This window comes from Ovis aries, chromosome 1, assembly GCF_016772045.2.
Source record: "Ovis aries strain OAR_USU_Benz2616 breed Rambouillet chromosome 1, ARS-UI_Ramb_v3.0, whole genome shotgun sequence".
NCBI classification, from domain to species: Eukaryota; Metazoa; Chordata; class Mammalia; order Artiodactyla; family Bovidae; genus Ovis; species Ovis aries.
The window spans coordinates 52,105,714-52,118,496 of NC_056054.1; the positions used below are offsets into that span (position 1 = coordinate 52,105,714).

A 12,783-nucleotide genomic window follows, 5' to 3' on the forward strand; every position below is an offset into this window, starting at 1 on the left:
CTGCTTTTTAAAATGCTGTCTAGGTTTGTCATAGCTTTTCTTCCAAGGAGGAAGTGTATTTTAATTTCGTGGTTTCTGTCCCCATCTGCAGTGATTTTGGAGCCCAAGAAAATAAAGTCTCTCACTGTTCCCATTATTTCCCCATCTATTTGCCAAGAAGTGATGGGACCAGATGCCATGATCTTTGTTTCCTGAATGTTGAGTTTTAAGCCAGCTTTTCACTCTCCTCTTTCTCCTTCATCACGAGGATCTTTAGTTCCTCTTAGTATTATTCCACTAGGGTGTGTCATCTGCATATCTGAGGTTATTGCTATTTCTTCTGGCAATCTTGATTCCAGCTTGTGCTTCATCCAGCCCAGCATTTCACATGATTTACTCTGCATGTAAGTTAAATAAGCAGGGAGACAATATACAGCCTTGATGTACTCCTTTCCCAATTTGGAACCAGTCCATTGTTCCATGTCTGGTTCTAGCTGTTGCTTCTTGATCTGCATGCACATTTCTCAGGAGGCATGTAAGGTGGTCTGGTATTCCCATATCTTTCAGAATTTTTCACTGTTTGTTGTGATCCACACAAAGACTTTAGCGGGGTCAGTGAAGCAGAAGTGGATGTTTTGTGGAATTCGCTTGCTTTTTCTATGATCCAGTGGATGTTGGCAATTTGATCTTTGGTTCCTCTGTCTTTTCTAAATCCAACTTGAACATCTGGAAGTTCTTGGTTTATGTACTGTTGAAACCTTGGAGAATTTTGAGCATTACTTTGCTAGCATGTGAGATGAATGCAATTGTGTTGTAGTTTGAATATTCTTTGGCACTGCCCTTCTTTGGAATTGGAAGGAAAACTGACCTTTTCCAGTCCTGTGGCCACTGCTGAGTTTTCCAAATTTGCTGGCATATTGAGTGCAGCACTTTCAAATCATCATCTTTTAGGATTTGAATAGCTCAGCTGGAATTCCATCACCTCCACTAGCATTGTTCATAGTGATGCTTCCTAAGGCCCACTTGGCTTCGCACCCCAACATGCTTCCTCTAGGTGAGTGATCACACCATTGTGGTTATCTGGGTCATTAAGTTCTTTTTTGTGTAATTTTTATGTATTTTTGCCACCTCTTCTTAATATCTTCTGCTTCTGTTAGGTCCATACCATTTCTGTCCTTTATTGCGCCTATCTTTGCACGAAATGCACCCTTGGTATCTCTCATTTTCTTAAAGAGATCTCTAGTCTTTGCCATTCTGTTGTTTTCCTCTATTTCTTTGCCTTGATCACTGAGGAAGGCTTTCTTATCTCTCCTTGCTATTCTTTGGAACTCTGCATTCAGATGGGTATATCTTTCCTTTCCTCCTTTGCGTTTCAATTCTTTTTTTCTCAGCTATTTGTAAGACATCCTCAGACAACCATTTTGCCTTTTAGCATTTCTTTTTCTTAGGAATGGTTTTGATCACCGCCTCCAGTATAATGTTCTTCAGGCACTCTGTCTATCAGATCTAATCCCTTGAATCTGTTTGTCACTTCCACTGTATGATTTTAAGGGATTTGATTTAGGTCATATTCGAATGGCCTAGTAATTTTGCAATAAAGAATTCATGATCTGAGCCACAGTCAGCTCCCGGTCTTGTTTTTGCTAACTGTATGGAGCTTCTCCATCTTCAGCGACAAAGAATATAATCAGTCTGATTTTGGTATTGACCATCTGATTTTCATGTGTAGAGTCGTCTCTTGTTTTATTGGAAGAGAGTGTTTGCTATGACCAGTGCTTTGTCTCAGCAAAACTCTGTTAGCCTTTGCCCTGCTTCATTATGTACTCCAAAGCCAAACTTGCCTGTTACCCAGGTATCTCTTGACTTCATACTTTTGCATTCTAGTCCCCTGTAATGAAAAGGACATCTTTTTTTGGGTGTTAGTTCTGGAAGGTCTTGTAGGGCTTCATAGAACTACTCAACTTCAGCTTCTTTGGCATTAGTGGTTGGGGCAAAGACTTGGATTACTGTGATATTGAATGGTTTGCCTTGGAAATGAAGAGATCATTCTGTCATTTTTAAGATTGCACCCTAGTACTGCGTTTTGGACTCTTGTTGACTATGAGGGCTACTCTATTTCTTCTAAGGGATTCTTCACTACAGTAGTAGATGTAATGGTCATCTGAATTAAATTCACTCATTCCAGTTCATTTTAGTTCACTGATTCCTAAAATGTCGATGTTCACTCTTGCCAGCTCCTGTTTGACCACTTCCAATTTACCTGGAAACACAGACCTAACATTCCAGATTCCTAAGCAATATTGTTCTTTACAGCATTAGACTTACTTTCACCACTAGACAGACCCACAACTGGGTGTTGTTTCTGTTTTCACTCTTTATTCCTTCTGGAGCTATTTCTCACTCTTCTCCAGTACCATATTGGGCCCTACTAACCTGGAGAGTTCATCTTTCAGTGTCATATATTTGCCTTTTCATACTGTTCATGAGGTTTCAAGGCAAGAATGCTTAAATGGTTTGCCGTTCCCTTCTCCAGTGGACCACATTTTATCAGAACTCCCCAGCATGACCTGTCTGTGTTGAGTGGTTCTACATGGCATGGCTCATAGTTTCATTGAGTTAGACAAGTCTGTGATCCATGTGACCAGTTTGGTTAGTTTCCTGTGATTGTGGTTTTCATTCTGTCTGCTCTCTTATGGATGAGGATAAGAGGTTTGTGGAAACTTCTGATGGGAGGGGCTCCCTGTGTGGAAAACTAGGTCTTGCTTTGATGGGTGGGATCATCCTCAGTACATCTTTAATCCAATTTTCTGCTGATGTGTGTGGTTGTGGTCCCTCCCTGTAGTTTGGCCTCAGGCCAAACTTTTGCAGGAGTAATGGTGACCTCCTTCAAAGGACTTAGTTCAGTTCAGTCGCTCAGTCGTGTCCGACTCTTTGCGACCCCATGAATCACAGCACGCCAGTCCTCCCTGTCCATCACCAACTCCCGGAGTTCACTCAGATTTACGTTCATCAAGTCAGTGATGCCATCCAGCCATCTCATCCTCTGTCCTCCCCTTCTCCTCCAGCCTGCAATCCCTCCCAGCATCAGAGTCTTTTCCAATGAGTCAACTCTTCACATGAGGTGGCCAAAGTACTGGAGTTTCAGCTTTAGCATCATTCCTTCCAAAGAACACCCAGGGCTGATCTCCTTCAGAATGGACTGGTTGGATCTCGTTGCAGTCCAAGGGACCCTCAAGAGTCTTCTCCAACACCACAGTTCAAAAGCATCAATTCTTCGGCGCTCAGCCTTCTTCACAGTCCAACTCTCACATCCATACATGACCACTGGAAAACCATAGCCTTGACTAGACGGAACTTAGTCGGCAAAGTAATGTCTCTGCTTTTGAATATGCTGTCTAGGTTGGTCATAACTTTTCTTCCAAGGAGTAAGCATCTTTTAATTTCATGGCTGCAGTCACCATCTGCAATGATTTTGGAGCCCCAAAAAATAAAGTCTGACACTGTTTCCACTGTTTCCCCATCTATTTGCCATGAAGTGATGGGACTGGATGCCATGATATTCGTTTTCTGAATGTTGAGTTTTGAGCCAACTTCTTCACTCTCCTCTTTCACTTTCATCAAGAGGCTTTTTAGTTCCTCTTCACTTTCTGATGTAAGGGTGGTGTCATCTGCTTATCTGAGGTTATTGGTATTTCTCCTGGCAATCTTGATTCCAGCTTGTGCTTCTTCCAGTCCAGTGTTTCTCATGATGTACTCTGCATAAAAGTTAAATAAGCAGGGTGACAGTATACAGCCATGATGTACTCCTTTTCCTATTAGGAACCAGTCTGTTGTTCCATGTCCAGTTCTAACTGTTGCTTCCTGACCTGCATATAGGTTTCTCAAGAGGCAGGTCAGGTGGTCTGGGATTCCCATCTCTTGAAAAATTTTCCACAGTTTATTGTGATCCACACAGTCAAAGGCTTTGGCATAGTCAATAAAGCAGAAATAGATGTTTTTCTAGAACTCTCTTGCTTTTTCCATGATCCAGCGGATGTTGGCAATTTGATCTCTGATTCCTCTGCCTTTTATAAAACCATCCTAAACATCTGGAAGTTTGTGTTTCACATATTGCTGAAGCCTGGCTTGGAGAATTTTGAGCATTACTTTACTAGCATGTGAGATGAGTGCAATTGTGTGGTAGTTGGAGCATTCTTTGGCATTGCCTTTCTTTGGGATTGGAATGAAAACTGACCTTTTCCAGTCCTGTGGCCACTGCTGAGTTTTCCAAATTTGCTGGCATATTGAGTATAGCACTTTCACAGCATCATCTTTCAGGATTTGAAATAGCTCAACTGAATCAATAACTCAAAGGACTTACCCCACTACAGTGCAGCTCCCAGGACTGTTGTGGTCAGTGCCCCTGACCCTTGGCAGGCCACTGTCGACCCATGCCTCCATTGGAGACTTCTGGACACTCACAAGCAAGTCTGGTTCAGCCTCTTGCAGGGTCACTGCTCCTGTCTTCTAGGTACTGGTGCACACAAGGTTTTGTTGTGCCCTCGAAGAATCTCTTTCCCCAGTCCTTTGAAAGTTTTGTTATCAAATCCCTTCAAAGTCAAATCCCCTCGGGGTTCTCAGGCCCTTTGCCAGGTTCCTAGGTTGGGAAATCTGTTGTGGGCCCTAGAACTGCAACAGTACAAGAACTTCTTTGGTATAGTCTAAATCTAAGATAGTGACAGAATACATCATGAGAAATGCTGGGCTGGATGAAGCACAAGCTGGAATCAAGATTGCCAGGAGAAATAGCAAGAACCTCAGATATGCAGATGACACCACCCTTATGGCAGAAAGTCTAGAACTAAAGAGCCTGTTGATGAAAGTGAAAGAGGAGAGGGAAAAAGTTGGTTTAAAGCTGAACATTCAGAAAACGAAGATCATGGCATCGGTCCCATCACTTCATGGCAAATAGATGAGGAAACAGTAGAAACAGTGGCTCACTTTATTTTTTGGGGCTCCAAATGACTGCAGATGGTGATTGCAGCCACGAAATTGGAAGACACTTACTCCTTGGAAGGAAAGTTATGGCCAACCTAGACAGCATATTAAAAAGCAGAGACATTACTTTGTCAACAAAGGTCCATCTAGGCAAGGCTATAGTTTTTCCAGTAGTCATATAAGGATGTGAGAGTTGGACTATAAAGAAAGCTGAGCACCGAAAAACTGGTGCTTTTGAACTGTGGCATTGAAGAAGACTCTTGAGAGTCCCTTGGACTGCAAGGAGATCCAACCAGTCTATCCTAAAGGAGATCAGTCCTGGTTGTTCATTGGAAGGACTGATGTTGAAGCTGAAACTCCAGTACTTTGGCCACCTGATGTGAAGAGCTGACTTATTTGAAAAGACCCTTATGCTGGGAAAGATTGAGGGCAGGAGGAGAAGGGGACAACAGAGGATGAGATGGTTGGATGGCATCACCGACTCAGTGGACATGCGTTTGGGTAGGCTCCGGGAGTTTGTGATGGACAGGAAGGCCTGGTGTGCTGCAGTTCATGGGGTCACAAAGAGTTGGACATGACTGAGCGACTGAACTGAGCTGAACTGAAGACAGTGTCGTGGAAAGTGCACTCATCTTTTCCTGCAAGAACACCAAAATTGCAACTAGTTGCTGAACAACCATCTGTAGGAGAATGTTGGATCCTACCAAAAAAACATGTCCTGTGTCCAAGGGCAAAGTAGAAGCTCCAACAAGATGATAGGAGGGACACAATCATGTTTTAAAATCAAATCTCAGACTCGCCAGAGAGACTCGGAGGGAGCGAACAAACCTTGTATGCACCAGAACCCAGGGAAAGGAGCAGCAACCTCCACAAGAAACTGTGCCAGACCTGCTTTTTGAGTGTTTGAGTGTCTCCTGCGGAAGAATAGGACAGAAGTGATCTGCCACAGGGACAAGGGCTCTGGCTACAGCAGACCTGGGAGGCATGGCATACGGCATAAGTCCTCTTGGAGAAAGTTGCCATTAACCCCACTATAGAGCCGCCATGCAGATGACCTACAAACTGGACTTTCACAAATAATTTTCCCAAAATTATTTTAGCTATGACTGTTCTTTGTGAGAGTAAAAAAATCATCTTTGTTTTGCTATTTGAAATGGGAAAAGCGAATGTATAACTTAATTTGTATCAGATGTTTAATCTTTATAAGCCTCAGCCTCATCTATTAAATGGTGATATATGTGGATTTGTGAGGATTAAATGAATGATCAAATATGAACTGTCTAGCACAGTGCCTAGCAGTTAGTAACTTCTAAATAAGTGTTGATGTTGCTTCTATTGCCTCTAAAGCAATAAACTATTAGCATAAAATAGAAAATCTATGAGACACTGATACAATAAAAATCTAAGAGCATGAGAATATTACTGGTATTTGAATTTCCATGGAGTAGTCACCTATCGTTATGACTTCTGAGAAATCCCTCTCTCATTAATCTACTAAATATATGGATACTTAGCTGTAAGCTTATCTGTGACTACACTTTCTTCTATCCTGCAAAACCCATTATGTCCTTCGAGTTATAAACCAACTGAATTTGTAGCTGGAATTTCAGTGTTATTACTATTATCTGATTTTCTAATTACCCTTTTCCTTTCCCTTTCATATTTTCTGTCTCAGAGGTATCTTGAGAAGTAATTGATATTCTAATTTGTCTTACATGTCTTAGCAAGTAATTAAATCTAATAATTGGCAAGTTGTCACCCAGAACTTGGAAGAACATAATTTTAAGAAGTAGTTCATAAATGCCTAAGAAAGGAAGTTTAAATCTGTGAAGAAAAGATTAATACTGATTAACACAAACATAGCAATACTACAAGTAATAATATTGAAGTCCCATTGTTTATAATTTTAGGATTAAAAGCTGCAGAGGTATCATCACTCCCACCGTCAATTGTCTTGGATGCCAAAGACATCACAACTCGAATTACCAGACAGATTTTGGTAAGGAAAGTTTAGCAATAAGAATTATTTTTCAAATTAAGAAAATACTTTTAGTGTACATGTTTATTATGGTCTTCGATCTAAATATATAATAAGTAATAATTAAAACATTTAAAACAAAAACCTATTTCCTAAATAAACAAAATCCTTTTTACTTCTCAAGACTTTTTTGGTTTGATGTATTATAACTGTCCCTAGAAAATCTACTAATAAAATAGGAGACAAAAGTTAAACAGTTCAGTTCATCTGGTACTTACTGCTACACTGACTTTATGATAAGAAAAGAAATCTCCTTAAATAAGTATTAAAAATAAAAATCATGGTACTCCTCTGGTGATCCAGTGGTTAAGGCTCCACGCTCCTGATGTAGGAGCCTGGGCTCAATCCCTAGTCAGGGAACTAGATCCCAACAGGCCACAGTAAAGATTCCATATGCTGCCATTAAGATTTGGAACAGCCAAAAAAAAAGAAAGAAACACTATGCACAACATTTCACATCTTTTAAAATAGTTTTCAAAGCTCTTGTATCCATTATCATATATAAGCCTAACTCTTCATGAAGTAGTTAGGTTTAATTAAAGATAAATAATAAAGTTTTCATTTTTACTTACATTTTTATAGCTGAGGTTCACAGAGATTAAGTGATTTGCTAGGAAGCAGTAGACCCAACACTGAATTTACATCTGGTAACTGAAAATTTGAAATCTTTTTTTTTTTGCATTGGGTTGTTTTATATTGTTTTAAGAATCCATCCTATTCAGTAAACTAAACTAGGTGCAGTATAAATTTTCTTCAGTATTAATCTTTCTTTTATCTTTTGCTCTTTCTTAACCTGCCTTCAGTTTTGTTTTGTTTTTAACATCCATCAGTCTTTTGACCTTAACTGCTTTTATGACTTTACTTGCCTATTTAGTTATTCCATTGCAGTTTTTCACCAGTGATTTTGGCAGTGGTCCAGTTCTGAAGAGCCTCTTATTACCTAGTTCTTCAGAATTCCTCTTGCCGAATTCCAATTATGGGCAACCTCTCCAGTAGTCTTCCAGTTTTTAGATTTCCTGATGCTGCTCAAAATATATTCAAGACAGGCTAATTTTATCCACTGCAAATTAATATAACTTCTCTTTAGCTGAATATTTTACTGAGTAATTCCCATTCTTCTACCTCTTTGGTGATTGCTCCTTTGCCTTCTTCACTGGTGCTTTCTAAGAATTCCTAAGATTTTACCATTTCTTTGTTTAGAATTCTATACTGTTGGTGATTCTCATCCTTTCCTCACCCTCCATTTTCACTTCTTTTTGATTCAAACTGTATATTTTTCTCCATATTTCTTAAAACCTTAACTTATATTTTCTCTTCAGTAGGTCCAAAATTAAATTTCTCATCTTTTGAAAAACCTTTTCTTCTCTTCATTTTCGTATCTCTCATGGATGCTTAAGAGTCTATGAATTCTTCTTCTTAAGTACATGTCATTAGGACTATGCAGTAGGTTCCCTCCCTTTTCTACATTTCTGCCACATTGAGTTACTTGTCATTTCATCATTTTGACCTGATTGTGTACCACATTTTCTAACGTGTTTGCTCTCTCTGTTTTCTCCATCTGGAATATCTTTCCTTCTAGGCTCTTCTATCCATCAAGATTCATTTTAAATGGGGCTTCCCTGGTGGCCCAGACAGTAAAAAGCTGCCTGCAATGTAGGAGACCTGGATTCGATCTCTGGGTTGGAAAGATCCCCTAGAGAGAGGAATGGCTACCCATACTCCATCCTATTGAAGCCTTTCTTGACCCAAGATGGAAGTGAACTTTCTTTCCTATGAACATTTTTGTATCTCCCTTATGGAACTTTTCATGACTAATCAATTGCTTGTAAACGTGTATGTTTCACTGTAAGACTGAGCTTTTTGAGTTCCATTGTCATGTCAGGATGACATTTTTGTATCCCCTATAGTCATAAATACAGTTTATGGGGTCTTGAAAATAGATAATAATAGCTATAATTGTTGTTTAAATGGTAAATGGATAGTTGATCAGTCAGTATATCAAATAGATGGATGAATCAATGTTCTATCTCATGGAGTTGTATGCAGTTTTTCTATAGTGACAGTAAGAGAGAGAATTCCTGGCTATTGAGAAGGAGTTGAAAGGATTGTATTCCATTCCCTTAGAGAATGGAAACTAAGTCTTTACATAAAAAGTTAAGATTGAAAAAATACTGATTCCTCGATCTAGCTCAGGCAAAAAAGTGAATGAAGAATTTTCTAGTCGTACTCCCAACCCTGAAGGGAGGTATTCAAGAACTGAATATCCAAAGGTCCTCCAAAGTATTAGAAGAGTCCTATTTTAAGCATTATTTCTTGGGTATCCTTAAGTATAATTTGTTAAGAATTAAGGCATAATTTTAACTAGCTATTTGTGTTGCTTATTTTAAAAATGTAATTTATCCCTAAAGTAGTATTTTCTTTTAGACTCTAGCAATTTCTATTTTTGAACTCTCTTGAGGGACATTTTACTGATGACCCATTCTATCCACCAGTTTATCTGCTGGGAAATTAAAGTAGGAGATAGCAGAGCAGTACTCTGAGTGACATTTAAAATTATGAACACTGCATAGTAATGAGCAGAATGTTATTTTCCCATAACTTTTCAATGATAAAGTGTTTGTAGGACATAATTCTGGTGGATTTTCTATTACGTTTTGGTGTTGTATTGAGAAACTTGAAACATTTCGCAGATTTTTTTCATTGAAAAATGGTTTTCAAGGATTAGGATCTGTCATAAAGTAGTAAGTACTCATGAGAAATTTTATTCTCCAAAATAATATTTATTTTTTCTGGTATATTATTCTCTAGTTGGATGGGACTGACTTATCCAAAAAATTGGTTAACCATTGAATTCTTATTTCTATGAAAGGAGATAGAATATTGCCAAAATAAGAATCATATTTTAATTTTTATCTGTATATTTTTCAATAACAGCAAAACCAAAGGAGTACACCTGAGATGGAAAGACAGAGAGCTGTGTACCATCTAGCTACTAGACTTGTTCAAACTGCTCGAAACTCTCAATTGGATCCAGACAGTTTACGAACATATTTAAGTAATCTCAAAAAGAAGTATGAAGCAGATTTTCAAGATTCAGGAAAGACTGAAGAATAGTAACAATTCACATCTTATACTAATGAAATAATATATTAATATGAGGAACCTAGAATTCATTTTTCCTGTGAGCAAAATAAAATATTTGCTAAATTTTATATTTTAATTGAAAATTACATTGTATTAACATCAGCATTATCATCTATATATTCTGTATAAGAAGATGTTTGTTATATAACTTAAGAAAGAAATGAGAACTATTTAAAGAACTGATTTTTATGTAAGAAAAAATCTAATGTGACACTTTTCTCATTTATGAAACTTCATGTTACAAGTTATGGTTTCACATGTTATCGTATATAGTTTAGCTAAAAGCAATCTTTCTTTGTGGGCCTGGAAACTTAGGTGAGGTTTTCTTTTACACTCTTATTTGGAACCAATATTTCTTTTACATTCTTATTATGAGTCAATAATTTCTTAATTAGTGCCATCAAATTCCAACAGTGGATACATCTGAAGTTTGTTAGAATACAATTGAGAGTTTTAAAGTATTCATTTTGGCATTCAGTATAGTTCTAAAGGTTGAAATTCATCAAATAGGTATTTCGTAGTGCAGAGAGTGTTTCTGGAAGGAGTAATTACCTAATAGCCAGGTGTTCTGTTTTCTACTTGCCAACCCCTTTTCTTTTCCAAATTTTCATTTTTGACCATCTTTTTTAGGTGAGTAACCGAGGCAGCAGAAAGATAATATTGATATGTTTGCCTTAATTGTTGATTCACAAGGAAACATTATGTAGAATTGTTTTTGCACAGGCATATGGCTCACACCACCTTTTAGAGTTTACCCAAAGTTTATTCTATAAGTGGACAAAAGAAAATGGAAGACTGTCAGTTGTTTGATAACTGCAAAGAGCTTCTCAAACACCTTATTTCTGCAGTTTCATCTCAGTAAAAGACTTAGTCACATAATCTCAACCCAAACGCCTAACATGGGGAAATTATTAAATAATTTTAAAGTATTTTTGTTAATATATGCATATTTTATTTTACAAAATGTAATAATTTTGACTTTATTAAACTCTTAGTATTCTAAGTACATATTAGTAGCCAGGTATACTGAAAAGTTATAATCTGAATGACACGCATTCTTTTAAAAATAAAAATTACTGTAAATTAGTGTTACTAGTTACATTAGATATATGTTAAATGTCCTATTAGACTACTTATATTTCCTATAATCATGTTTTATAAATAGAGCTCCACAGTATTTGAACTTGACTATTAGCCACATTTTAATTCACAGCCTTTGAGATGAATTCTATTTTGTGTGGTCATTCGTAAAAGCAGGTAGATAATTTAGACTTGTGGCAAGTTTCTAGGAGGCATTGAGGAGCTAAAGGGCATCATATACTGTGTAGGAGGGCAGGGAAGAAAAGGAGGAAGCAATAAAAAAGTCAGAAGGGGAGCAGGGCTGTGGAAGAAAAGGCAACAGAGACAAGTGCAAACTACTAAATATGCTAGATATCATTTCCTCAGATGTTATTAGCTTCCCTTTACATTTAATGCCAAATTAAATTCCACCAGACTTTTAAGAAATTGTTCATCATTTAGAGCTTTTGATGCGAAAACTGTAGCCAACTGATTAATCCCTTTTATTTTAGATTTGAAGTACTGAAATAAAAATGGATTTATATCTTCTTAAAATTAAATTGCTTTTTCTTCAATCATTTTGTGTGTAGCAGAAGCACATGAAAAAGCAAGTCAGATGAAGATAGAATTATTAAGTCATGGTGCTATAGGACAGAGGTGAAAGGTAGGGAGACGATCCATTCTGTAATTTTCAGGTCTATTTGCTCTCCTCTTTAGTACCTCTTCGCCTTTGTCTGTCTCTAGAATTATAGATCATTATCTCATAATCCAATCTTTTAAGATAAATATTCAAAATGTTGTAACAAACTCCTTGATAATCTACCTCAAAGCCATTCTTTTTGTCTGCTCCACCTTTCTCCTCACATGAATTAATCTATCTCAAGTCGAGGGCTAAGGTACATGAGAGTAGAGGAAAAAGGCAGCTAACCTTCATGCCTGGAAAGTAATATATATATTTGTTTATTTTAAAATTTACATCCAGTAAAATTAAATTTTTAAGTCTATAATTTAATGAATTTTGGCACATTTATGGATTTGTGGAACCACTACCACTGCCACAATCAAGATGCAGAACAGTTCAGTCACTACCAGATGATTCCCTCAGTACTAGCCCTTTGTGGCCAAATTCTTCCCTGACCTCTGTCTTCACTGGGAATGGTTAAGGATTTCCTCCCTATAATTTTGTTTTTATCAATCAGGTAGCATGTGACCTTTGGAGACTGGCTTCTTTTACTGAGCATCATGTACTTTAGAATTTATCCATTGCTAGCTGGTATTCCATTGTTTATATTGAATATGTACCATGGTTTATTCACTCACTCACTGAAGGACATTTAGGCATTTTGTTTTTGATGATTACAAATAAAGCTGTTATGAACATTTGGATAGAGATTTGTGTGTGTGTGTGTGTGTGTATGTGTGTGTGTGTGTGTGTTTTGAAAATAAAATATTTATTTTTATTGTAAATCACTTGTTTACAAAACAGAAACAGGTTCGCTTATTAAAATTTACTGAAGATCCCCTGGAGAAGGAAATGGTAACCCACTCCAGTATTCTTGCCTGGAGAATCCCATGGACAGAGAAGC

General features: G+C 37.5%; 1 protein-coding gene across 1 annotated transcript in view; it reads left to right on the forward strand.

Annotated features, from left to right (window-relative positions):
- MSH4 (mutS homolog 4) overlaps positions 1 to 12,589 on the forward strand; it is an 85,294-nt gene extending 72,705 nt beyond the window's left edge. Inside the window, exons 19-20 of the mRNA XM_004002088.5 lie at positions 6,867 to 6,955; positions 9,929 to 12,589. Coding sequence (XP_004002137.2) covers positions 6,867 to 6,955; positions 9,929 to 10,108 — 269 coding nt within the window. The 3' untranslated portion in view covers positions 10,109 to 12,589. The remainder of the gene's footprint in view (positions 1 to 6,866; positions 6,956 to 9,928) is intronic.
- The last annotated feature ends 194 nt before the right edge of the window (positions 12,590 to 12,783 follow it).